Source organism: Poecilia mexicana, unplaced genomic scaffold (assembly GCF_051168715.1).
Source record: "Poecilia mexicana isolate PSO_F unplaced genomic scaffold, ASM5116871v1 scaffold_7, whole genome shotgun sequence".
Lineage (NCBI taxonomy): Eukaryota > Metazoa > Chordata > Actinopteri > Cyprinodontiformes > Poeciliidae > Poecilia > Poecilia mexicana.
This window is the reverse complement of record NW_028263376.1, coordinates 1,953,232-1,979,344: the sequence shown is the minus strand read 5'-3', so window position 1 is coordinate 1,979,344 and position 26,113 is coordinate 1,953,232. Positions and strand designations below refer to the sequence as shown.

At 39.1% G+C, this 26,113-nt stretch overlaps 2 protein-coding genes across 3 annotated transcripts; one reads left to right on the top strand and one right to left on the bottom strand.

Moving 5' to 3' along the window:
* Positions 1–1,829: 1,829 nt before the first annotated feature.
* tmco4 (transmembrane and coiled-coil domains 4) lies at positions 1,830–16,378 on the top strand. 2 transcript variants are annotated; one of them, XM_014977547.2, is made up of 15 exons: positions 1,831–1,910; positions 2,172–2,335; positions 3,102–3,237; positions 3,308–3,482; positions 5,417–5,444; positions 5,538–5,667; positions 7,231–7,328; positions 7,430–7,573; positions 7,661–7,780; positions 9,051–9,215; positions 9,309–9,445; positions 12,617–12,701; positions 12,794–12,911; positions 14,367–14,484; positions 15,708–16,378. In XM_014977547.2, the coding sequence occupies exons 2-15, from the start codon at positions 2,299–2,301 to the stop codon at positions 16,173–16,175; spliced, it is 1,959 nt and encodes a 652-aa protein (XP_014833033.2). In that variant the 5' UTR covers positions 1,831–1,910; positions 2,172–2,298; the 3' UTR covers positions 16,176–16,378. The 2 variants fall into 2 exon arrangements, with proteins under 2 accessions (XP_087862989.1, XP_014833033.2); XM_088006863.1 differs by lacking the exons at positions 12,617–12,701; positions 12,794–12,911; positions 14,367–14,484 and having other exon boundaries at positions 1,830–1,910.
* Positions 16,379–17,096: 718 nt separating this feature from the next.
* Positions 17,097–23,069, bottom strand: htr6 (5-hydroxytryptamine (serotonin) receptor 6). Its single transcript, XM_014977549.2, has 3 exons — positions 21,830–23,069; positions 19,373–19,507; positions 17,097–17,511 (listed from the first exon to the last, which is right to left on the bottom strand). The coding sequence occupies exons 1-3, from the start codon at positions 22,742–22,744 to the stop codon at positions 17,164–17,166; spliced, it is 1,398 nt and encodes a 465-aa protein (XP_014833035.1). The 5' UTR covers positions 22,745–23,069; the 3' UTR covers positions 17,097–17,163.
* Positions 23,070–26,113: the final 3,044 nt, after the last annotated feature.

Below are 26,113 nucleotides of genomic sequence, written 5' to 3'. Positions count from 1 at the left end.
CAGCTTAAATGCAACAAATAAAGTCAGATGCAGAAAGGAAATGTTTTTTTTTTAATTATTATTATTACTATGCTGTTGTTTTGCCACTTATAAGGATTTGCTTGAATCCGGCCAGCAGATCACGTAAACAGGATGGAGACAGGCATGGCTCCTAAGAGACAAATCCAGGATATTATTTTGACAAAACAGCAGCATTGTAAAAATCCTTCTTCCCCATGGGGGTCCTGGCTGGAAGTTTAACCCACTCTCACACTTTTCCAGTGTTTGTCTTTGTCTCTGAGTCACTGTTCAGAATTCAGACTGGAAAAGATGAAGCACATCAAACATACTGAGCTGAAGGGGAGAGGAGCAGATCCCATAACGCCTGAAGAGGAAACATCCAAGAGAGCAGAATTCTTAAGTCACAGCACATTAAGGCGATTATCTTATTCTATTGATTATTTTGACTATTAATCAATTAATCAGATAAAATCTACAGATTTTTTATTTAATCACTCAAGTCTTTTTATAAATATTAGGAATAAAATATGCAAATAATCAAATTATTTAATTCCATTTTTAAATCAGAAAATAAACATATTATTGCTAAATGTACAGTAACAGAGCATTCCTTTAGTGAACTGAACCTGGTGAAACTAAAACTATTCTGCTTGAAGAGTTTGGCTAAAACATACTTACAGAAAAAAGGTGCTTTTGTCTTAAATGCAAATTTAATATTTTGTATTCATTATTGCTCTGAATATGTTGTTGTTTTTTTCATCAGATTGCTTTTTTAGTCTGTATACTCCAGAAAACAATTACATAGCAAAAACAGAATGGATATATTTTCTATATTTTCTTCTTGACCGAGAAATTAAGTAGGAAAAAGCTCATCATTTCTAATGTAATGACAAGAAAAATAGACCCAAATCTTACTAAATATTACCCATTTTACATTACTGTTCAGTAAAGTATCAGTACTTTATTCCATAAAAACACAGAAAACAAAACAAACAAACTGCATTTGTTCTTAAGGTCAATCATTTCATTACAATTTTGAGCAAATTATTAAAAGTAATTCTGTAAGGTCCAAAGATCTACTAGCTCCTGCAGAGCCCGGGTCCATTACAGAAAGTTACAATAAAACACATTGGCAAAATGTGAACACGATAAGTGGCTATAAATACATAAATCATGTATTGTGCAAAATATATATTATTCTGACAATATGTGTGCTCTACATAATCATGATTCTTTATCGTTATCCTTAATTACCAGAATGACATGGGCTTAATATAAACATCCTATTTCTTCTTTGACATCCATAAACTTTTTGAATCCTTGTATTATTAAACGTGCAAAAATAAACAGTGCCGCATATATTCCAGTGACACCAATGTGCTTAACTGAAGCAGATTTCTTCACAGCTTGGCAGGAAACCTGTCTGATATATATCATCATCAAAGTGTCTCATGGAAATGGAAAGCCTTTTCAGACACTCAACAAACCTGAGCAAGAAACGTTTAAATATATCTGGGGAATACATTTTCACCATTATAAGTTCAGTAAAAGTAGCGAGAAAATGAACAAACATAATGACCGAGGAAAGAATGTTTTGAAAGAAAAATAGAAGCTACACTTACACCTACTGGCCACAGATGGATACCACTGATGGATCAGCTGCCTTTCATCGGTTTCTCTTCAAATTGTGGTCGGTGTTAGTCACTGCAGTGCTGCCGGCTGCTTTACTTTGGGAATCAATGGCAAATAACTAATATTTATTCACCAATGCAACAATATTATTATAACAGACATATGTTTAATTATGTTTTAGGGATATTATCGTGAGAAAACCTCTACCCTTGTTCGAGAGTACGTGGAAGTTACGTCACTTTTCACTTGACGAGATTGCGGTGCATTTGAGGATGCTGGTAAATATTTCATTTGCTAACCGTGAAAGATCGTTTCACCTATTAACATCTAGTATTGTCAATGCTCGTGGTTGTATTGTATCGGTTATATTTGAACTTAACTGTGTAAAAAATATATTCCCTAAATAATATATTAAACTAGCAATAATGCGTTGCTAATTTTAGTTTTCCTTTCAGCATTTTCATGATTGAGCTCAGAATAGCACCGCTACTACATAATTAAAACGAAAACATTTACTAAAATCAGTTGTTTTCCTTCAGTAATACAGGAATGAAGCTACCTGTATAGTAGGCTGGGTGAGTGTTGTGAAAGCTGTAATGTCCGAGCTTGGAGTGGAAACGTGAATGCAACAAAAGTTCGGTCTTCAGAGTTGTGACAGCTACCATCATGGAGGAAAAACAAAGCAACGCCGACTTCTCACCAGGTACAGCTGAATGCCCTCACTGTTTTCATTAACATAGTGTTAAAATAAGAAAGTAAACTGGTCACGTCGTTTGTATTTCACCAAGTACCGTTAGCTTGTTTACTTACTAAGGGACGACAGGATAAGACAGCTGTCTCAGCTAATGCTGTTTTACTTTCGCTGAAATTCATAAGGTTTTAAAACCGGAAAATAGATAACGTTGAAAAGATGAAGATAAACTGAATATGTGTGTCGCTTTTTAGCACATGGAGTCTGTTGAATTCAGGTCAGCTCATCAGAGAGCGGATGAAGTACAAAGTTAGACTGTAATCTAGTTCTTGCTTTATGAGGACAAAACAATATGAAATAGGCTGCATTCATAAGTCAGGCAGCTCAGTCCAATCTAATTTTCAATACCAACTAGCCACCAAACTATAAATATTTTTCTATGCAAATAGATAAACCATAAAGCAGTGCTTTAGCGTAAAAGGAGAATTATAGTTTTTTTTTCTTTATCGATGGATGGATGGATACCCGCTTTACTCTAACACCCCTGAAGAAATTCAGCAAAGTGACTTGGAAAATAGTTTGCAATGTATCCTCAGTATAGATACAGCTATTCTTACATCATCACCTTTCAGTCCATCACATACATGGATGATGCACCTTTCATCCATGTAGGTGCGTCCACTACATGCTCTATAGTGGATAGAGCATGTAGTGTTATGTGTGTGTTTTCTCTCATGTGTGTTGTTTCAGTTTTTCATGAGCCCATTTCTCTTCTCAGACCCTGGAGGAGCAGCAGCAGCAGATCATGAGCCGGGGAAAATAACCAGCCGCCAGCTGACCGAACAGAGCCGCTTTGCTTTTGCTGCTTTGTGCGCCGTTTCCTTGGGCCAGCTGTTTTCTGGGTCTGAAAACAGGTGGGGAGGAGATGCTATCTGAGCATGACAGTACTGTTTACTGTAATGAGAGTTTCTTCTTTATCTGTAGTGCGTTTAGGGAGCAGTACCTGCAGGACTTGGTCCAGTGTCTGGGTCTGGACCAGTCGGTGATGCCAGTCATGGGGGCTTTTCTGTCAGGCCTGGGCTCTGAGGGCACAGATACCTTCCTCTCCATCCTACAGGCTGATCCGCTGGTGGCTGCTGGAGCCACTCCCATCATACAGGTGCTTGACTTTCAAATAAGCAAGAATCCTTTACTATATGAACATAATCTCACAGTGGAAAAGCATTTCTGCAATATTTTCTGTGATATTTAGAGATTTCCTTACAGTTCTACTCACTGTACGTGTTGGCAGCAGAAACTCGGCTGTTCGTTCAGCTTTGTTTGTCACAGTTCCAGTTATTTTAATGTTTTTTTAATTAACACTCTTCCTTGGCAGAGTTTGGTAACAGATGCCTTGATTTTAAAAAATACAACACAAAATGTACAATAACTGCTCATTGCTTTTATTCAAAAACAAAAAGAAACAGTTATCCCTTCTGCTGCTATAATAATACGACCCAAAAACAATTAATTTATGTAAAAAAAAAAAGAGCAAGGTTTCTGAAAATTAGCACAAACACAGCAGCTGATTATTATATATGTAATAAAAATATTGTGTTAATGAGAATCGGAGATGGATACCAGGGCTCCAACTAACTATTATTTTAGTTATTTGATGAGCACATTCTGTAGACTTTTTGTTTAAGATTTTTTATACAGCATTAGAAATACATAAAAAAATTCAAATAGACAAATAATTCCGTTACGTTTTAAAGTAAGAAAATAAGGAAGTATTGCCTAAAATGCATTAACAGTTTTCCTTTAGCAGATAGTTGATCATTTGTGGCAAATGGATGGATCTACAGCTAAAACAATTCTGCTAACATCATCATGTGAAACTCAATCCTTTCTGCTTCATTCAGCATCAGTACAGTGCAGGGCTGGTCAGATACCAAAGTCTGCTAAATAAGAGATTTTATTTTACAGAACTTGAACCAACTGAAGCTAAAACTTCATCTTGAGATGTTTCGAGAAGAGCACATTATAGTTCTTTCTCTTAAATAGAAAACAAATGTTTTTGTGCAGTTTTGGCTTAATCAGTGATTCTTTTGATTCTAAATAATCCAATTAACAATTAATCAATTAATAAATTAGTCAACAATAATTTCAATAATCGATTAATCTGATGAATTGTTACAGACCTAATAGATTCTATTTTTTAAAAATATCTTTCAAACTGGTGAAGGTCTCCAGAGTGTTTTTGTTCTGTTAATAGGCCTGTCATGATAACAAATTTAGCTGGATGATAAACTGTCCCAGAAATTACTGCAATAGGGGGGTGCTGTAGTGGTGCAGCGGTTAAGTCCTTGACGTGGCTGTCGCAGGTTTGATTCCTGGCCTGGTGACCTTTGCTGCATGTCTTCCCGCTTCTCTCATTGCCCACTTTCCTGTCTTAGCACTTTCAAATCAAGGCCACTAGAACCAAAATGATAACATTGTTGTTTTGAGACCATTTTCAACTACCGTATTTTCCGCACTATAAGGCGCACCTAAAAACCTTCAATTTCCTCAAAAGCCGACAGTGCGCCTTATAATCCGGTGCGCCTTATATATGGACCAATATTGAGCCACAACAGGTCTAGCAACTACGGTAAGCAGCCGCTGACTTCATTTTCGCCCGTATATTCATTGAAGGTGCACCTTATAATCCGGTGCGCCTCATAGTGCGGAAAATATGGTAATCAAATGGTTCAAAAATCAATGAACTTTAATTTGTAAGGAACGTTTAACAGTGGAACTGGAAGACATTTTAAATATCTAAAATAAACAACAGAAACAACAAATAAAATGGAACCTGAAGTCTCTGTAAATGAAGCTGAACTTCAGGAACAGATGTAGTTGAGACCAAAACAGCAGGTTGAAACTTTTGTCATCCAGTCTTTGGTAGAAAGAGAGAAAAGAGGAAAACAATAAATCATGCAAATGGAAATTATGAAGTTTGTTTTATTTTATCATGCAATCAATTGACTTATTGCTTATTGCAAGCAGAAAACAAAGATGGTGGTTGCATTTATTCCTCCACCTGTTCTAACCAGCTCTGTCCTTTCTCTCCAGGATCTGGTGTCTTTGTCTGTCAAAGATGGTAAGGATCATATAAAACATCATGTTGACAGGTTTTTATTTATTTATTTATTTATTAAATGTCTTTAAACGGATGACTTGTTGTGCCTGTCAGGTCAATATGATGCCAGAGCGAGAGTCCTGATCCGGCATGTGAGCTGTTTGCTGCGAGTGTCTCCTCAGCAGCTGGAGGAGTTTGAGGAGACGCTGGGAGAGAGGCTGAGAGAGGCAGGAGAGGAGAGCGAGTAAGCTGCATAGAAACATTTCACTCAAAGCTGTTTTCATTTGCAAAACACATATAGTGTTTATTAATTCTTATGGCAGTAAGACAGCACTGTGGTGTAAGCAGGGAGACGTTATTCGGAGACTACAGGAGCCACCTGGTTTCCTCTTCATCTCTAGGCCTCTTTTTGAGAAATATGGTGCCCAAATGAATTGAATGTATCTCAAGAACTACAGAGTTTATTTTAATTGTTTTGGTATCAAAATAAAGGCAAGACTCTAGAGAATATGTTACAGCTCTAAAACCCACCCTGCCTGTTACTGAGGAAAGTGAATTAATATGATACACAGCAGAAATTAAGCAAAATATCTATTTCCGCCAAAAAAAAAACCAGTTCAATATATGAAGATTCCTTTCAAAGCATGTTTACTACATGTTTTGGATGTAGTAAACAACAGTACACAATCTGACCTTTTACTGTGCCAAGTTTCATGGAAAGAAAGTGCATCACATGAGTTTTAGAGAGGTACTACTTGATAAAAATCTAGGCGGACCTTCCAAATTAGCCATTTTGGCACAATTTGGCACAATTTGTGCCATTTGAACTTTCTCAGTTTTTTTCTATAGGTTCTGTTTCAATTATTTATTCTTATAGAATAAATGATTACTTGTCATAGATAAGTAATTACATCTAATAACAATTGTTTTTGGGGGTTCCTTTGAAAAAAAAATTTCCTCCTGGAGTCTCTAGTCTGCGCTCTGCGCGTAAAACCATGCAGTTCTCAATACAGATATTCAAACTTACGCGGGGCGGTTTCTCGGGATCCCATTGGCCAATTTTGATGATTGACACGTCTTTCGAACCGTCAGAGCCAATAGAATCCGAGGGCGTTGACATTAATACGGAAACTAAAGCCATTCACCAATTAGAGGACGGGAAACGCATGTGACGTGCATTGACGGAGTTCGCCTCTACATTTTTATATGGAAGCCCAGGAGGCGGAAGAGGCTCTGGGCGGAGCCGAAAACAGTATGAGATGGACTTAGGGAAAATGGATTATCGAACCAAGTGGAAATATTTAGTCTAATAAGGATTATGACCACGAAACAGCAAAGGTAGGACTGAATTTATGTTTTTCGCTTCGTGAAATTAGCGATTTCTTTTTTTCTTCTTCAGCTGCTGGTTCAGTGAGTTTTGCACGTAGCGTGGTGATTCTGGTATTGTTGGAAACGGCAGAGCTTCGGCTTTACTCTGATTGATAGTTTGTGGGCTTTGGGAATAGTCGCTCTTTCACTGTTGCATTTTTTACCGCGTATGCCTCGTTAGCCTTGTTAGCATCTAATTACGTTTCGTTTTATCAAGCTACTTCGTGTTCAGGCTGGGTGTTGTTGATGTAGAAAATATTGTTTGTATCATTTAGAAGAGCTTTTTCCCGATCTGTGGATATGCAATATGCCTATATTGATAAATGTATAGCATGTTTTTTCAATCGATCTTGTTGCGGCAAGCGCAGAGGACCCAAATTTGGGTCCTCTCGCGACAAACAGGTTAACTCACGCCGCTCCTCTGTCTGATTCCAACCAGAGAGGAGTCGTCCCGCCGCCGGAGGAGAGAACGAGGACGAAAGCTGAGACGCTACCTCCTGATTGGCTTGGCCACCGTGGGGGGAGGGACCGTGATCGGTGATTACTCCTGTTCTTCAGAGGAACAACCAGGCTTTTAGAAAAATAAAGCTGATGTGAAGACTATCCTGTGTTTTGTGTTGTGTAACTTTTTCTTCCAGGTGTGACAGGTGGACTGGCAGCTCCGCTGGTAGCAGCCGGGGCCGGTGCCGTGCTGGGGGCCGGAGGGGCGGCGGCTCTGGGCTCAGCTGCTGGTATTGCTATAATGGCCTCTCTGTTTGGAGCTGCTGGAGCTGGACTGACTGGTAACTGACTGGGCTTGCCTCACTTTTTCCATCTTCAGCATGATTTATATTAGTTTTTATCCTGATTTCCATGAGTCCTCTCTGCAGGATATAAAATGAATAAGTGTGTTGGGGCCATAGAAGAGTTTGAATTTCAACCAATGAGCTCTGGGAAGCATCTGCACCTGACCATTGCTGTGACCGGTTGGCTCTGCAGTGGGAAATACAGTGAGTGAGCCTCCAGTCAACTTTGATTTCCTGTCAGGTTGCACTTCACATCTTTACAGATTAGAGCCAGTCTGCAGTACTCTAGATGCTTATTAAACCCCCTCATATGTTTATGTTTTTATTTTAAGGAAGCCAGACTTTCTTCAGATGTTTTAAAGAAAACAGTTTGTTTGGAGTTCTTTATTTGGACCTTTGTGATTCATTTTGAGGTCCAGTTCCTGGCTGTGAGCTATTGAACAGCTTGATGAAAGTGAGATGTCTAATAAAGCACAACTCATAATGTGTACATTAGAGCTGAAACTAACATTTAATTTAGTTTAGTTAGATTAATCTATTGAGTATTCTGATGATTATTCAGTTAATCAGATAAAAGCTGGCACATTCTGCAGGTTTTTCATTTGAGCCTTTTTAATATTAGAAATGGACTAAAAGATGCAAATCAACACATAATTCAGTTCCTTTTGAATTTAAACAAAGTGAAGCTAAACTATACCGCTTGAGGAGTTTTTGGTGGAACATATTTACAGACAGGTTTTTTCTTATCTTAAATGTAAAATGTATATATTTTTGTAAGGTTTTGGCTTAATTTCTGCTGATCAAGTTGTTCTTTCAGCAACTGGCCTTTTTGAGGCTGTATTCTCCAGCTAATGATTAATTACTAAATAATTAATCATTATTTAATTATAATGTTTCACCAGGGGTGTAACGATTAATCTGATTAATCGTTACACCCCTGGTATGTGCGCAGTACAAAATATAATAAAAACTTGGTCCATCCACTTAAAAATATTCAATCTTGTTGATTAACCTCACCAGATATCATCTTGTATTACATTGTAAGTTCAGTAACATTGATTCATCTGTCATATTTAAACTTTAATACAGTTAGAGACACAACAAATAATTACAGGAAGTGAACAAAAACACATGGACTTTGATTTTTTATTGATTCATTTTTTATATTAAACTTAAAAGCTCATTGTTGTCTATTACATTGTTCTAGAAAGTTCCAAGAGGAAATTAGCATAAATAATAGAGACACTTAATGCACAAAATGTTTTTGAACTGCATCAACAGCTATTTTTGTATGTGTAACTAAGCAGAAAACATGGAATAAATTCCTCTCTTACATGAAAGCGAACAGCTCTTCCACTAAAACGCACTCAGTCACAAGCTCATTGTCCCTTCTCACACAATGACTGCGAAAACACTCAGCATTGAAGAGCCACTCAGACGTCCCCTAAAAACAACCTGCGCCTTCTGCGTTCAGGTTCGTTCCAGGCCCCGTGGTCCAGCCTGGGGGAATGTGGCGAGAAGTTCTGCCTGGTGTGGGAGTCGCGCTTCCTCCGGGACCTGGGCTCCGCCATGACCTCTCTGCTGGACGGGCTGGTCAGCATGGTGGCTCAGGAAGCCCTGAAGTACACCGTGCTCTCAGGTACCACCAGATCTCCAGTTAGTTCAGAAGAAAACCTGCTCCTGATTTGGTCCTGAATCCATTTGAATATATTTGTGACTGTCTCTTCGTCAGGCATCGTGACGGCTCTGACGTGGCCCGCGTCTTTGCTAGCAGCGGCCAGCGTCATCGACAACCCCTGGTGTGTTTGTCTGAACCGTTCAGCTGAGGTGGGAAAACACCTGGCTCAGGTGCTGAGGAGCAGGCAGCAGGTAGGCCCACCTGTCATCATCTCAGGGCTCAGTCTAAGCAGCTGTACAGCTGTCAGGGGCGCGGTAAAGGGGTGAAAAGTGATGACAATTCCAGGGGCCCTGACCAGCAGGGGGCCCTCCACAATTTAATTATTTATATTTTGTTCATAGAAATAAAATTTAAAAAGTCGGGGTCCTGTCAAATACAAAATTAATCATATTGTATTTTCAAAGATTGTTTTTAGCAGTAAAAATGTAATGTTACCCCTCCCAGACTAAAAAAACACACATCCGGTTTTGCCCTGAACTCCCCCCTGGATCTGCATGAAATGGTTTGTTCCTGCTTGGAGCGCTTGACTGTGACGCTGTTCAGCTGCAGTCAGTAGAAGCTCCGGCCACAAACGATTGTGGCATTTACTATGCTGCTAAGAAAAGTTATAAAATCAGGTTTTCAAAAACAAAATAGAGGGAGAGAGAGAGAAAGGCAAGAGTGTTAATTTATAACCCAGTTTTTCTCCAAGAGAGGTGAGTAGACTGTGTGAGATTATCAACCATTTAGCATAATTAGCTTAGCTACAAACTACTGTTTGCCTCCTTTTCACTAGCATTTAATGAATTAAAGAAAAAATATTACCAACATATTCATATATTTAACTTGTACCTTTCACCACTTAACAAATTAGTCAGTCAGCAGCAGCTCTAACCCATGTCCCTCCTGACCTGTCCTCTCCTGAGTGAAATTAAAGCTGCATTATGTAACTTTTATATAAATATTTTTTTACATATTTTTTTTAAATTGTCATATTGTGACGGTATGGTATGAGAGGTAATGTGAAAAATCTATTTCCTCTGTTTTCTCCCAGGGTTCTCTAGAAACAACCAGTCAGTGGCAGGAGAGTTTTGGTGCTGTGAATCACAATCTCATGTGGTGCTGCTCATCCTTCCTCCCCCTTGATTTGTGCCGTGCTGCAGCTAGCATAGCACAGAGCTGTGCAGATCCAAACTGTGAATGCTCAGTTTAGTTAGCATAGCTACCAATGACGACAGATAAACAGTTTCTTGTAATGATAAATTGTTTCTCCCCCATTAGCACATTTAGCATTGAGTGAATGAGGCTAAATGACAGCGCTAAGAGCGTCCTACTAGTTCTGATTGGTTGTTTATGTTACATTCATGAGCAGTAAATATTGTGCCAGTATCAGAATTGAACCAAAGAAAGCAAAGCAGATGCAGGCCTTTAAAATTGTGATGCTTTTTATGGGTCAAATAGACTTGAAACATTGTAGCAGCAGCTGGACAGGGGGGCCCAAACTAATTTTTTATCAGGGGGCCCAAGATTTCTGGCGGCGCCTCTGACAGCTGTGATATAATTGTTTTAGTTGGCAAATTTAACATTCAGTCCTTAGGTTTAAAAAAATGCTTAAGTGCTGAAAAAGAGATTAAATAAAATTACCGTATTTTCCGCACTATAAGACGCACCTAAAAACCTTCAATTTCCTCAAAAGCCGACAGTGCGCCTTATAATCCGGTGCGCCTTATATATGGACCAATATTGAGCCACAACAGGTCCAGCAACGGACCTTACCACAGGGGCCGCGTTTCATTGGCTAATGCCCATTTTAGGTCACAGTGCAGCTACCACGTGCGTGACCGTCTCACAAACACAAGCTACAGTAGTAAACATATGCTAATGTACATTGTGGACCATCAAAACCATGAATGCCGACTTACCCAGCCTTGCAAGAACAATAGGCATCAGTGATCTTGTCCACAGCTATATTTATGCTGAGGGTGTGAGGATCTGCTGTTTTCCTCATCTATCGGTAGCTTTTAGCTGTGACGCGCACAATGTTGGAGGCATCCAGTGGCTCAAACACCTTGATGTCGTCCAAAAAAGATGACATGAACTTGTTGGTTCCCCTGTCCATTGTCGTGGCTGATATGTTGTGAAAATCCGGCAGAAATGCTACACTAATTAACTCAGATCGAAATGAAAGACGTCATGTTTACACAGACATGCAGTAGGCTGCTTACATAGTTGGTCCACTACGGTAAGCAGCCGCCAACTTCTTTTTCCCCGTAGAAGAAGTAGTGCGCGGTGCATGCTGGGATAGTTGTCAGAACACTGGTTTGTTAATAAAGTTTGATAATACATTTAAAGGGGGGGAGGGGCAGGGGAAGAGAGACAGAGACTGCAGCGGCAGCGTGTCGGTTGGTCTGTGTTACCCAGAAAGCAGTTGGGCATAATATCGCAACACCAACACCGTGAGTGAAACAACGACTGGGCCAGCCTACTATATAAAGTACTCGGGGACCATTTCTTTATTAATGTGGATGTGTAATAATAGAGTATGAAGCGTCTATTCTATGCGCCTTATAATGCGGTGCACCTAATGTATGAAAAAAGTCCTAAAATAGGCCATTCATTGAAGGTGCGCCTTATAGTGCGGAAAATACGGTATTTAATTTGTTTCTAGAAACCTGAATGTTATTAAATCACTGCATCCATCTTCTATCCACTGAGTTTGTCATTTATTTTTTAATCTGATGTCTTTTAGCATTTGATTCTTCAAATCTTTGGCAGTTCGTTTTGTTTTGTTTTTCTTAACATATTTCTTATGTTTGGTAAATATAATAAAACATTTGACAGCTCTGTGATCAGCTTTAATCCTGAATGACTTTTTACAAATTATTACTGTTTGAAATCTGTTGAATCTTTTTTTCACTTCAAAAAACAGTTTATCAAGTATTTTTATCTAGTTTCTGGTGAAAATATCTTTGTTCATTAGAAATAAAACAAAACCTATTTTGTCTTATTTTTTAACTCTTTTCCATCCATTTCATCTTTTCCATCAGATTGTTTTTAAATCAAATTAAACTTCACTGGGCTGAGAGAAGCAGCTTTTTCATCCATCTCTGTTGATGGTAGATGTTCCTTGTGTGCCACTTGTACAAGTGTAACAGAAATATACAAATACAAAGGTTCTGTCTGGAACCATTATATGTTTTTAAAAACAAGTGATTAGCTGGTTTAAAATTTTAACACATTGATATCTATGCATTTAATAATCTAACATAAAAAAGTTTCAGCCTTAGAAAATATACATAGCAACTAAGATAAAAATACTCATGAATTGTTCATGTAAAATAGTTACTTGGAGAATGAACTGTCTTTTCTGGCTGTATTTAAAGGGGAAGCGGCCCGTCAGCCTCATAGGTTTCAGTCTTGGAGCCCGAGTCATCTACTACTGTCTGCAAGAGCTTGCTAGTGATAAAGGTACCGTATCAGGGTCTGTCATTTAATCAACTTCACTGCTACTGTTTAAAGTGGAAGCAGAGGTAAATGCAGAGCATTTCTCCAACCCTCAGGTAGTGAAGGAGTGATAGAGGATGTGGTCCTCCTCGGGGCTCCTGTTGACGGCTCTGAGAAGTCCTGGGAGAGAATGGTCAGGGTGGTGGCAGGAAGAATAGTCAACGGGTACTGCAGGTAAACTCATGATCTCTAACGATTAGGGGCCTCTTGTATAAAGCGTGCGTACGCACAAAAAATGTGCAGTGCCATATTTTATGTACAAGTTGGCATGTATAAAAATGAATGTAAATATATGCAAACTTTTGACCTGCCGTGAAAATGTGGAGCAGCCATGCAAAGTTTTTCTGTGGATAATATCAAACTACAAAGTGTCAAAACTCACCTAAATAGACTGAAATCTGACTAAATTCAGTGTTTTTTAGACCAAGAAACATCAAACCTGATGTTTTTTTTCTCATGTAATATTTTGTTTAAAGTAAATGATGAAATTGAACATTTATCCTCAGACAATAACATAACACACATACACAAAATAAATTCAATAAAAGGATGTGAAAACCTCTCTAGAATGTAAATAGTACTCTTCCTCAGTTTTTGCGCTGAAGCGCATGAAATGCATCTGTGGGGTAATTTCATTCTCACTAAAAAAGAAAATGGGTTTGGATGAACAGATTAACTCCAAACAGGTTTGATTATTTTTTAGGTGATTAGATTATCACACATATATAAGTAGCTGCGCAAAAGTGAGCTAAGTAAATGTGGAGTGTTTTATCTCTGATGGAGAACATCGCCAATGGAAGGATTCAGAGGGAGCGTGTGTTCAGAGATCATATTTATCTTCTGATGATGATGGTTTATTAGCCTTTAGATTAATCCAGACTGATCATCCTGGAGCTCTGAGCAAAACTTAAAGAAGGAGCCGTGTGGTACCGGTACTGGTCCAGCTGCAGTCATCGAGTGCCTCTCTGGACAGAAAGCATCTTTATTTTGTAAATGTACAATTTATGCACATGATTTCTCTATTTAGAATAAATGTCCACATTCCCACTCACTGTACAGGACTCTCTGACGCAATGTCTCTTTAAATCCCAGATGAACACTCTGCTGTTCAAACAGGCATTTGCACTTGGATCTCTTTAATTTATTTTTTTGGGATTTTTTTCTTTAAAAATTTTTTATTATTTTTTTGTGAAGTGGCCTCATGTGCCCTGCCCTGAAAGCACATTTTAAATAAGAATATATAATTTTTGTTATCATAAATACTTATACTGCTACAAGCAAGGACTGTTGCTATGGTTATTGCTTCAGGCAGACTTCCGGGTATTTATACTAATGTACACATGTATTTAAGGGTGGCAACAGGATGGACCAGCAGTTGCGCTCTATTTCCTGCAAAGTAGGATTTATAGATTTATAAATGCTCACAGCTTTATACATCCAAATTTTTTGTGTGCTGCACTTTTCTAAATTTGTCCGTACGCCAAGTTTTAGTGTGAAAACTTCGCCCTCTTTTATACATGAGGCCCCAGATGTCTACAGTTTGTACAGGCAGTGTTTGTAGGAGGTTTTTCTGCTAAAAATGTGTGGCAGTGGATCAGTAAATGACTTTCTGAATCCTCCGCCCGTCAGAGGCGACTGGCTCCTGGGGTTCCTGTACCGAAGCTCAGCTGCACAGCTGTCTGTTGCTGGGCTGCAGCCAATCAACATCCAGGACCACCGCATAGTTAATGTGGATCTCTCATCTGTGGTAAGCCCTCATGCAGTTAGAATAGCTAAAAGGAAAACAGTGCTCAAACTAGACAACAGTCTGACATAATTTCTCTTTTATTTAACAAAAAATTTTTAGACTACTTGAGAGATCTCATAGATTGTAAATTGGTTTTATCATTAGATTATAAGCTAATCATAACTCACTTCATTTTTAGATTTATGTAAGATGTGTCTTTAGATGAGGCAACTTGCATGTCAATCTGAGAAACAATGAGAGCAGTTTTAATAAAAAGAGAGAGACTGTTCATGGAGTTCTAACAAACATTAATCTGCTGGTTTGAACCAAACATGACATTACGAGTGTCAGGACTTTAACATTTATATATAATAAATAAATAAATAAGATTAATTTAACTAATAGTTTTGACCTTTTATACACTGAGCACAGAGAATTACATGTTCATCCCCAGATGATTAAATAAGGACAGAATTCAACAAGACAGCAGCTTATTCTGTCTTTATGCAATACAACACTGAATTTTACACCATCCGCCCCAAAACAGACACAATGCAAAACAGGAGAAGATCAAAATTTAAACTCTTATTTCATATACGTCACAGGACTGATAAAAATCCACTTCCTTTCTTTATCTTTACACCCACAGAAGACGCATTTGTACAAACATACAACAGAAACGGTGTGACAGCAGCTTCATGAAAAAGTTTCAACAAACATTAGTCTTATTGGTTTGAACACAGCACAAGTGCCACACATTTAATTAACATTATATTCTGGGATCAATAAAAGTAGAAATCATTATATAATGATTACTAATCTAATAGGAATGCTTTGGTGTAGACCTTTCGGTCCTGGGGCAAAACTGGCACATTTAAGCTACTAGTGAGCCACAAAATTTATTAAATTAAAAATACAAAATAGTTTACTGTGATTTTTTTGTTTTGTTTTACCTGCTCAACAGTAAACATTTCTTTTAACTGACTGTTGCTTTAGTAGAAGAAAATGTAAAAATTTTTGGTCATCAATTGTTTTCTGTTTTTTTGGTCAAATTTTTACCATTCGTGACTTGTGGCCGAGGGCCGAATAAAATCCTTTCAAGGGCCACAAATGACCCTGTGTAGTATGATAAAAACCTGACTTTTTAAACAGTTTGTGTAAGTATCTGGTTTCAGCTGTATATGCGTGCAAGTAATTTGTGCCTAAGTCAAAACTAAGAAAACATCTGCATGATGTCTTGCCAGGTGAAAGGCCACTTGGACTACATGCGTCAGATGGACACCATCTTGGTGGCAGTGGGAGTTCCCACCAAAGAAGTGGCAGGGGCTTCATTTGTTCTTCCTCAGAATGTAAGAGCTGCTCAGAAGACCGTGGACGATCTGGACCGGGCCGAAGAGCAGCATCAAGCGAGCGAGACTCAGAATCCTGCTGAGAAAGACAAAACGTCGTCACAAGAGAGTGCAGACTGGAGGGACAAGACAGAGGAGATGGGCGATGGCTGGGACATTCCTGACATCACAGATCTGCTAGACTCGCTGAATGAGACAGAACCAAATGATGGAGTCTCAGATCTAAACAATGTTTCCCCTAACGACGCCACATCCTCTAATTTCATTGCTCAGAACAGCAGAGAGGAGGCTGAGCCGGATGATGAGCAGATATCCTGGAGCTGGAATGACACACACTGGACTGCAGATCACTTATTCAAATAAAAACCTGGAGAAGAGCGAGTTCCAGGACCAGCTCTGCTGCTCTCAGGTTATTCTATGCAACAAATAAGCTTCTTCAGTGGAAAGGCATTTCTGTTGTTGACAGAGAAAACACTTGCCACATATGGCAGCTTTTAGAAAATGAATTAACTGCCTTGTTTTACTACTTACTGTATGAATAAATTAATCATAATTTCGCAACACAATGTTTTTTATGAACTGTAAAGGTAATTAATATTTTTCTCCTGTGAGACCAAGTACCTGTAGAATAGTTTAGTTTGCTGGTTAAGCAGATGCTACATGATTGGAGGAAACTCTCATCCTCCTTATTTTACATGTAGCCTGGTTGCTATTAATCTTTGGCCTTGAAAGGAATGTCATGCATCATTTATTAGCAAGTGAAGTTAGTTTTCTAAAAGTATTCACGATCCATGAATTTATTTCTCATTCTCATATGTTCTTACCCCCTATTTTATTAATATTTTATATGATATGCTACAAAAAGTAGGGCATATTAGTGAAGCAATAGAAAAGTACACAGTTTTGGATTAAATTAGGAGGTGCTACTTTGTGTTGGTGCATCAGATTAAACCCCAATGAAATGAAAACTTAATTTTTTTTCTAGAAATTTTCTGAGATTGATCTGAAAATTTCTGAGTTTTTTCCACTTTTGGAGCTCTGAGATGAGAAGTGAGATGTGAGTAGGTTTGAGTGGAGCTGCGTGGGAAGGCCACAGGCAGGCTGCTGTAGGCTGCATACTGCTACTGACAGCTAAAGCAGCCTCAAGTCTGGGATTAAACTAAATGTTAAACAATGTTTTGCTTCTTCTGTTCTTCCAACAGACACTCTCAGGAAGTTGTGTTCGTGTGTATTAAATCTGATTTTCTCTGTTCAATCAAATATAAATTGTTACTGAGCATCAGTACTTACCAATGGCCAGTCCTTCCTCTGTAATCCCTCAGTCACTAACTGGCTGTGCTTCCACAGTGATTCAGTCCACCTGGTTGGGAAGAAGCAGAGGCAACTCGATCCCAGCGTGTTCGGCGTCCAGCAGGTTGACGCCGTCCGTGGCAGTGGCTGCTGGGTGTGCAGGGTCGGAGGCCAGAGGCGAGGTTGAGTTGCTGGCCATGTTGGGCTCCCCTGAGTTGCGCAAAGAGATGGAGAGAGCCGGCGAGGGTCTTCTGGGTGACCGCGATGAACAGCAGGGCAGGAGCTTAGCCAGAGCTCGCTTGAAGTCCCTCATGAACAGCGGGTAGATGATGGGATTTATGGTGCTGTTACAGTAGCCAAGCCAGGTGATGGCATCAAACAGGGCAAGTGGGACACACTCACACACTGCCTGGAGGAAGACACAGGATTTCCTGGCATCACAACGTAGCAAGTTAAGTTTCTTTACAAAATATGTAGGAGATATGAAAAATAAATACAAAAAAATGATCAAAACTGTTTCTTCTCATGGAACATTGAGTTATATTAACCTCATCAATGTTTAAATACTTTTAAGATGTGACTTTTTGTAAGAAGCAGGCAGTAGTGTAGAACAGTGGAAGAAACAAAAGGTTTCTAAAGCACACCTGGACCAAGGCAGAAACTACAGAGTAAATCACAAACCTGACAGTACAGAGTTTAATCTGTGCAGCTTTTGTTTGAATGAGTGAAAAAAGCTGTACATCTTTGACACAAGCATTTTAAACTGACAATTAACCTTTTGCATCCATATTTGACAAAAACTTTGACATCATTTTACAAATTAAACAAATGTGAGTATTCTTTGATTTTATGTTTCTAGCACACATTTGTAATGCATTTAGTTTTAAGGAAGCAATGGATTGCAGAAGGAAGCCTCTGTCTCTCAGCTGGCCTGGGAACGCCTTGGGGTTCCTCCGGAGGAGCTGGAACAGAGGCTGGGGAGAGAGAAGTCTGGGGCTCCTTCTGAAGCTGCTCCCTCCATGACCCGACACCAGATGAAGCAGGGGTGGAGGAAGGGAGTGAGTGAGTGAGAGAGGGAGGGAGGGAGGGAGGATCTTAAGGAAGTTGATTGAATAAAAAAAACTTTTTAAGGAAATTTTGAGCCGAGTAAAGTTTTTGATCATTTCACTCTGAACTGAAACTCAAGCTTGCCCGTTGCAGGGCAAGCTTGAGTTTCAGGTGAAAGATAGTGAATGATAAAGTTCATATGTGCGTAAAATCTAGAAAAATAAAAAATAATTAAATATAATAATTAAAAATAATTTTTTGAAACCATCATGTTTTATAAATTAAATCTCCAGTTTAAAAATGACATTTCCTGTGATGAAAGGCCATAATGTTCCAAAATGTTACAAACTGAGGTTGATCATACTGAATTTTTTTAAAAATCTGACAGTTTGTAAACCAGATTTGTCATAAACAAGTTTACCGCTTATTAGCTCTTAGCTCCATATCATTTAACATGTGATGCTGGGATCATTGATTTTGAAGGTTTAGACAGAAACAATGAAGAAGGAGACAGCTGTTAGAGGAGAGCTTCCAATACTATCAAGATGAGACAAGGAGGCGGTGGGAATGAGACAGAAGGGGGTGTGTGTTTCACACACCACATTGAGTGTGAAAAGAAAGGAGAGCGCAGACACAGTCAAGTCTCTGCAACTCTATGTTGCACAGAGGGAGAGACAAGAGGGCACAGATGGTAAATCAAAATGACTGGATCAGCTTGAAAAACAGAACAAGTGTCATTACTAATATAGATTAAGCTGCATATTGACATTTATTCAGTCTCAAAGAGCAATTCATGCCACTTTCTTGTTTATTATGAGTACATATTCAGTTCATTCTAATCAAAATGATTTGTTTCAACAATTTGAAAATTGTAAATGGTCCTTAGCGGGCTGCTAACTTGGCTCTAAATGAGTCAGATATAGAGAGCTGAAATGCCAATCTATTTCCTTGTTGGCTTGGCAAGGCTGTGACGCCAAGGCTGGCCAACACAAAAATAGACCAGTATCCAAGTGTTTTTCACTCTGTCTTCCTAGTGCATTTATTTTTCATACTTGTCATGCTTGCAAAATAACTGGTGAGAAAAATCACTGAATCATACGAAGACGAAAGTGTTGCAAATGTTTGTAGCAAAACTGTTGAAGTCCTGCATGTGCGTGGGAGAGGACTAAAGCTTTAGCGGGTTGCAGTACTGTGTTAGCCAGCGGTCAGGTACTCATACTGACCTGAGCCATGTTTGTGATGAAAAAGGGTAACCAGGCGCTGAAGAAAAGTCCCAGAAGGACGCCTAGTGTGAGGCTGGCCTTCAGTGCCCTCCGACCCTGCTTGTGAGCAAGACGGCGCTCACTGGTCACAGACAGCTAAGGACAGCAGGGAGTGACAGAAAAATGGTAGATAAAGAGGTACAAATTAGGGGTTGCACCAATTAGTCGACTAGTCGATTCTTTTCTCTGCAATTACTTTTTTCTGGGCCAGTCGACTAATCGCAATCACGTGACAAAACAGATTTTTCCAAGGAAATGAAAGAAGGTGGACTAGGTGAGTTCGTCAGAAAGTTCAAATTGTATAAAAATGTAAATAATTTAACAAAGAGAAACTGTAAATTACAGCATAGGCTACCGCAATAGGGGCGTTGCGCGGCGCAGTGGTTAGCGCGGCGCCCCGCATACAGAGACTTTAGCCTGCGGTAGTCAGGAGTCCGACTCCTGTCCTCCATTCGCTGGGCCCAGGCCTCTCTGCCCCCTTACAGTCAGATTGCTATCAAATAAACTAGTGCCGAAAAAAATCCTTAAAAAAAACAAACAAACAAACAAAAGACTACCGGAGTAATGTGCGACAACGCGTCATGATGTCAGGCTTTTTTATTCCTCAACTACCCCAACTGATCAGGGTCATCCTGCGCATTGAAGCTTTTAACCTGGCAACTTTACCCTCTTGTAAAGATGGTTTGACTACATCTGGAAACTAAGTCCAAGCTTCACCCTGAGGATCTGATATAGGGGATGTCTGCCGCCGTCTGCATGTCGGTTCAGAGAGCCGCTGCTGATCAGCGGAGCCTCCTGCTGCGCATCGGGCGGAGAAGCAGCAGGAGGAGCAGCAGGAGGCTTCGTTGAATTCAACTGTAACCAAACGGGCTCTGTTCATAATAAGTTTGGTTTGTGATATTCCAAAAGCACCACTGTGGTCAGTGTGATAATTTTACTCCTATGCGAGTAGATATCCAGAGATCATCAGCATCAGCCGGTGTTTGGAAAAATAAAAAATAAAAAAAGTCAGACCCGACTTTGTGCAACGAACGTTCCGCTGCTCACGAACAATGATCTGTTTATTGCTCTTTTAATTCTGCATAATAGACTTAGTAAAAGCGGGGGGAGGGGAGGAGGTGTCAATATTTGCCGTGAAAATAGCTGATAAAGCCTCCAAGTAGTTGTGAAGGGTTGTTACTATGACGTCACCGCGACTAGTCGACATCGACTCGACTATTGAGTCGATGATAATAGTAAAAGTCGACCTTAAAAAATATGTAGTCGTTCAACCCCTAGTACAAATACAATTCAGATCTACTTTTACTGCTACCACCATAGATGAATTGTTAAACAATAAATAATAAAAAATTTGCTTACAAGTCTTGCATGCGATAGAAGAATACAAAAGTTAGCTAAAATAACAAAAGTACCAAGAATAGAACTAGTACCCATATTTATTTTACAAAATAACTTATTTGGGTGTCTTTGGTATAATTCTGACTGATTCTAATCATTTTAACTATTCATTTTTATGCTATTGTAATTAAGCTACACCAATTATATAAGTTGTAATCAACCTTTCTTAGACTTGTTCGAAGTCAGTCTTAGAATTGTTCATAAACTTACCACATAAATGGAAGTGTGGGGATATTTCTGGATATTTCTTTGGATTTCAGATTCATATAGAATAAACACTAAAATTAACTCTCACTTAAAATCAAAGGGAAAATCAATGAGAGAGAGAATATTTAGGAAAATCAAAAATTAAACTTTGTCCTTAACCATTCACTGAGTAATTAAGTAAACGAAATACACAAACGATAATAAAAAGTGATTAAAGAACTAATGTTCATCAAGAATTTTTCAAAACTGCTAAAACTGAGTAAATTTGAAAAAAGTAACAATAAAAGACATTTTTGGAAGCAATTTGAAGTGATGCATGAGTTACAATTTGAATGCTTAGTGAGGTACTCTACAGCATAAAGAAAAGTCTTGCAGTTTTGTCTTTAAACTCAGAAAAAAACGAATAATAACGTATTTACTACCTCTGTCCTTCAAAGCTGGACAAACCAGTCTTAAACTTCCACTGGATGGAGCTGCGACATTTAAATAACAGCTTTTAAAAGCAACACAGTGAGTCTCTTTGTGTGAAGCTACTGTATACATTTTTCCCTCTAGCTATTTCAAAAAAGAGAATTATTCAACAAGTTATTTTTAAATGTTCAAGGTTGCAGTGCAACCAAGCAACTTCTTCTCCTTCCTTAAGATTTCCGTGATGATTTTTTTGCCTCTATAAATGTCTTCAGTTAGGAAACTTTTGCACTACATAAAAAGCTCCTATTGTGACTAGCTGGTCAGGTGCCTTTTTCTTTAAACTTCAACAAACCTTCATGCAATATTCACCTTGGCAGAGTTTCAGTTTCATTGTTCTCTTACCAGTGCATTTTGAGACATGGCAGGTCCTTGATGACCGCAGTCACATCCATCCTGCTGAACTGACCCGGCAGCAACTCCGGGCGAAGGAGGCCGGGAAGGTTCTCCAAAGGACGGATGAGGGTGAGGAGGGTGGCTCAATGCCGCAACTCTCTTTGCTTGTCTCCGTGCTGCCAGAAGGATCCGGCAATAGGTGAAGCAAATGGCACTGGAGGGCAAAAAGAAGGTAAGCACGGACGCCACCAGGGCAAAGGGCAGGGTCACCCGCAGGCGGCACTGAAAGGACACACCTCCCATTGGTGACTGCTGGAAGTAGGAGTCTGGGTATTGCTTTTCATGGAAGGAACTGATGTTACCAAGGCTGACTTGAGGAATTAGTGAGTTTTCATCCCCGTGACCCAAACTGTGCCAGTTCATCTTAATGGGAAGGAAGGAGGCCAGGGCTGCCAGACTCCAAGCGGCCCCAACCAAAAGTAGAGCCCGGGGTGGGGTCATCCTCTGCTTGTAGCGTAGCGGCGAAATGATGAAGAGGTAGCGGTCCAGGCTAATCACACACAGATTCAGGATGGATGCGCTGCAGCACATGACATCGAAGCAAAGCCAAACCGGGCAAAAGGCAGGCCACAGCACCCAAGAGCCACACAGTACATTGAGCATGGCTGGGGGCATGACCACCAATGCCACCATCAGGTCGGAGAAGAACAGAGACACCAGGAAGCAGTTGGAGGTGCAGCGCAAAGAGCGGTGGGAAAACACCAAAGCAATGAGCAGGATGTTGCCACAGACGGTCATAAAGATGATGGCAGTCAACATGAAGGCCAACAACCAGGGGCCGCTGCCCGTGATGTTCCAGTCACTGGAAACAAGAGAGCTGCCATTGGAACTGCCCACAGAAGCAGATGAGTGAGAGTTGGTCATGGTGGATGCAGTGATCCAGGAATCAGTCTCTAAGGGTCACTCCCCAGGCACTCCTCAATGTTCCCAACTGGATCTCCTTCCTGGCCTAAGCTCACACCTCAAAACTTTACCACAGCGGTCTTGCTATCAAAATCCACCCAACTTCTCCTCGCCATGGGTTAACATCTCCACATTGGCAGGAATCCCTCGTAGTGGAGTGGGCTCACTCTGCAGAGACTAAACTGAAATCCCCCAAACCGTTTGCCTCATCTCTCCATCCTGGCCAGCATGTCCTTCCTTCATCCACAGCTGAGAGCCAGAATGAGCTCTTCAGTAGCTGACAGAGGGTTTTTAAGCTGCATGTCACAATGATGACAGGCACTGGAGGAGGGCACAAAGAGAGATAAGCCTTTACTTCGCACATAAAAGCAGTGCCAGAGACATGACCCACTAAGGATGGAGAGAGATCCTCGTAAACGCACCTCAGAGAAACTCGGCCAGCTTTTGTAAGTCTTTCACTGAGCAGAAGCTCTTTCTCTCTCAATCACAAGCCCTTTTAATCTGGGAAACAGAGAAACAAAAATCTGTAACAAATAGACACAAAAAAGCTGCAACAGTCATTACCAAGCAAGGCTGTGTTCAGAAGTGCTCTACAGGTATCATGGTCCTTGTAAAAGCGCCGCATCCCTTTGCCTCTGTTAATCCCTGAGGCAGCCACTTCAGCGTGTTTCCCAGTCGAAGCGCACGGCTACTGAGAGTGAGGGTGTCCAACATGGAGCTGTTAATGCATAACCATGCACAATCACAGCCCAGATATGCTAATTCTGCATCATAGGAACTGTGTGGGTGGCCTTTCTCCTTGTTTGCTTCTGGAGTTTTTATTTGTTTCAATAAAAATATGCATATTTTTTGTAAAGCCTTATTAAAATCTAATATGTTCTCTTAAAGTAGCTGCAACAGGATTTTTTCTCTGGCTTTCTGGATTTAGTTTCTATATGGAAACATTTTAAAAATACAGGAACAAAATCAGATACTCTGTTTTTGTTTTATTGTTGTTTTTTACACCAATAGTACCTAGTATACCAATAGTATGTTTTTCTTAGTGTGCTTTTTGGAGCTATGAGTGATTAAAAAGTGATTTTTCAGCTTGAATTTTTTTTTTTAGATCTGTATTTTATCAGATACTTTGATTTTAACTATTATTCTCTGAACTAAAACATTCTGCTGTATGTCTGGTTATAAGCTTAGACTCCTCATTGGGCTGGAAGAGGAATCTCTGCCCTATTTTTAATTATTTTGTGTCCTAAAACATGTTTTCTTCACAGAATATCTTTGTATTTAGTCCCAACTCTTAATTCGTTCTCCCTGACATGTCTGCTGTGTTCCTTGGCTTGCAGGCTGTTTGTTCATGAATGTTCTGTAACAACCTTCAGGCTTTCACAGAACAGCTGAATTATGGGGACGTTAAATCACACACCGTTTACTGATCTGACTTCTGAAAGCAACTGGTGGAACAGGATCATATACAGAAATATCAAAGTGGGACTCCAAATACCTGCGACACTTTTCAGATTTTTAAAAAATTATAAAACATTCGAAACACCAATTTTTCCCTACTTTGTGTTGATCTATCACATAAAATCCCAACAAAATACATTTGAAATTTGTAATGTGGCAAAATGTGTAAAAGGTCACAGGGTGTGAATCCTTTCAAAAGGCTTCACTCTCTACAGGTTAAATATTTATTTCCAAATAAATAATTGCCTGTTTTAAATATTATTTGCTCAATTTTATATAAAATGTTCCCATAGTCCATAACTTATTTAAATGTACATTATATTTAAAATGGTCTTTTACAAAATGGAGTGTTGTAATCTTAATTGAATACATTTTTACCTTTACAAATACCGTTACTTAACTTCAACACTACACAAAACATAGTGTAATCTTGATATTTTGTTAATAAAGGCCACTTTTATTTTGGTGACCTTTTCTCGTTTTATTATTTAGCATGACTTTTATGACCGGTGAGCATCTCTGGATGCTCTCAGAGCAGCCAGGCGGTGGCTCCACATCCTGTCTTCACGTTTTCTGCGGACGCTCCTCCCACGGCCCTCACAGGCCTGTTCTTCTGTGAAGCTTTTTTTAGAAACATTCTGTGACTCTGCTAACCAATGCAATCACAATGTATTCACTCACATACACGTTCTACATTAATGTTCTTTTAAAGCAAGAATCTCCAAACGTAAACATTTTCGATAAGGATTTTGTAACTATTGATAAATGAAGAACATTTTCTATTTTACACATACATTTTTCCATTCCAGTGATTGCAGTGCCCTTTTGGTCAATTCTTTTCTTTTTCTTTTTGGTATTATTATTTCCTAAACCCTCTTCTGACACATAACATGTACTAAAATTATTATTACTTTTTTTTTTGTTGGGTTTTTTTGTACAATATAATAAGCCCTCCGGTCACCTTGTTACCTTTGACCTTTTGCCCGTCACGCATGACGCAATTGCCTCTCGCGCAGTGAGATAAGGCGGCTAACTGGAGCTGAACGTAGCGAACGTTCCAGATTACAGAACAGTTTTTGGTGAATTAAAAAAAAAAAAAACGTTTTTGGTGAATAAAGTGGAGTAGACTTACTACTTGTCAGATGACGGAAAACGTTGAAAGTATCGTTTCTGCATCTCCATAATGGATATATGTCAGATCTTCTAATTTCCTTTGCTGCATAATGTACATTGCATTTATTCTAGCATCAGGTAAATGTATCTTGAAGGAGAATAGCACTTACATAAAAGTCCAACAAGGATGTTCATTTAGAGTTAAAAATAACTGACCCTGAACTACCAAGATATATATAATGTATGTAATAAAAGTGTGTCATTAATGAAGGGGAAAAAACTCAATCCAGACATTAAGGTTAGGGTCTGGTTTGCAGAGTAAGCAGTTCATTCCCCCCCCCCCCCCATTATTCATTGAAAAAATAAATAAATAAACTGACCTTAGTTAAGTAATATAAAATTATAATCAAAACGTTTGGACTTGTAATGATTTCTTTTAAGAAAACAAAAAACTTTTGTTTAAAAAACTTTTTGTTTAAATTAAATAACTCATTTTTGTCTTGTGAACTTAAAAAGTTATTTGCCAAGCAAACTTTTATTTGCACACATCAGAAATCTTTTGTTGTGATTTTAGGTCCTGCCCATGACGTCATGTGAGAATCACAAGCAAAACTTTGAGTCACAAACAAAAACTTAGAATAGCAAGAAAAGATTTCTGACATGCGCAAATAAGTTTGTTTTGCAAATAATTTTTTCAATTCATGAGATAAAAATGTGTGATTTTAATTTTTAAAAAAGTTTTTTAAGTGTAACCGGGTG

Coding starts and splice junctions, on each gene's coding strand:
- tmco4 (XM_014977547.2), top strand. CDS start 2,299: ATGGAGGAAAAACAAAGCAACGCCGACTTCTCACCAG. Junction 7,329..7,429: donor GGGGGGAGGGACCGTGATCG/GTGATTACTCCT, acceptor TTTTTCTTCCAG/GTGTGACAGGTGGACTGGCA. Junction 14,485..15,707: donor ATGTGGATCTCTCATCTGTG/GTAAGCCCTCAT, acceptor ATGTCTTGCCAG/GTGAAAGGCCACTTGGACTA.
- htr6 (XM_014977549.2), bottom strand. CDS start 22,744: ATGACCAACTCTCACTCATCTGCTTCTGTGGGCAGTTCCAATGGCAGC. Junction 19,508..21,829: donor CCATGTCTCAAAATGCACTG/GTAAGAGAACAA, acceptor TGCTGTCCTTAG/CTGTCTGTGACCAGTGAGCG. Junction 17,512..19,372: donor TCATCACAAACATGGCTCAG/GTCAGTATGAGT, acceptor GTCTTCCTCCAG/GCAGTGTGTGAGTGTGTCCC.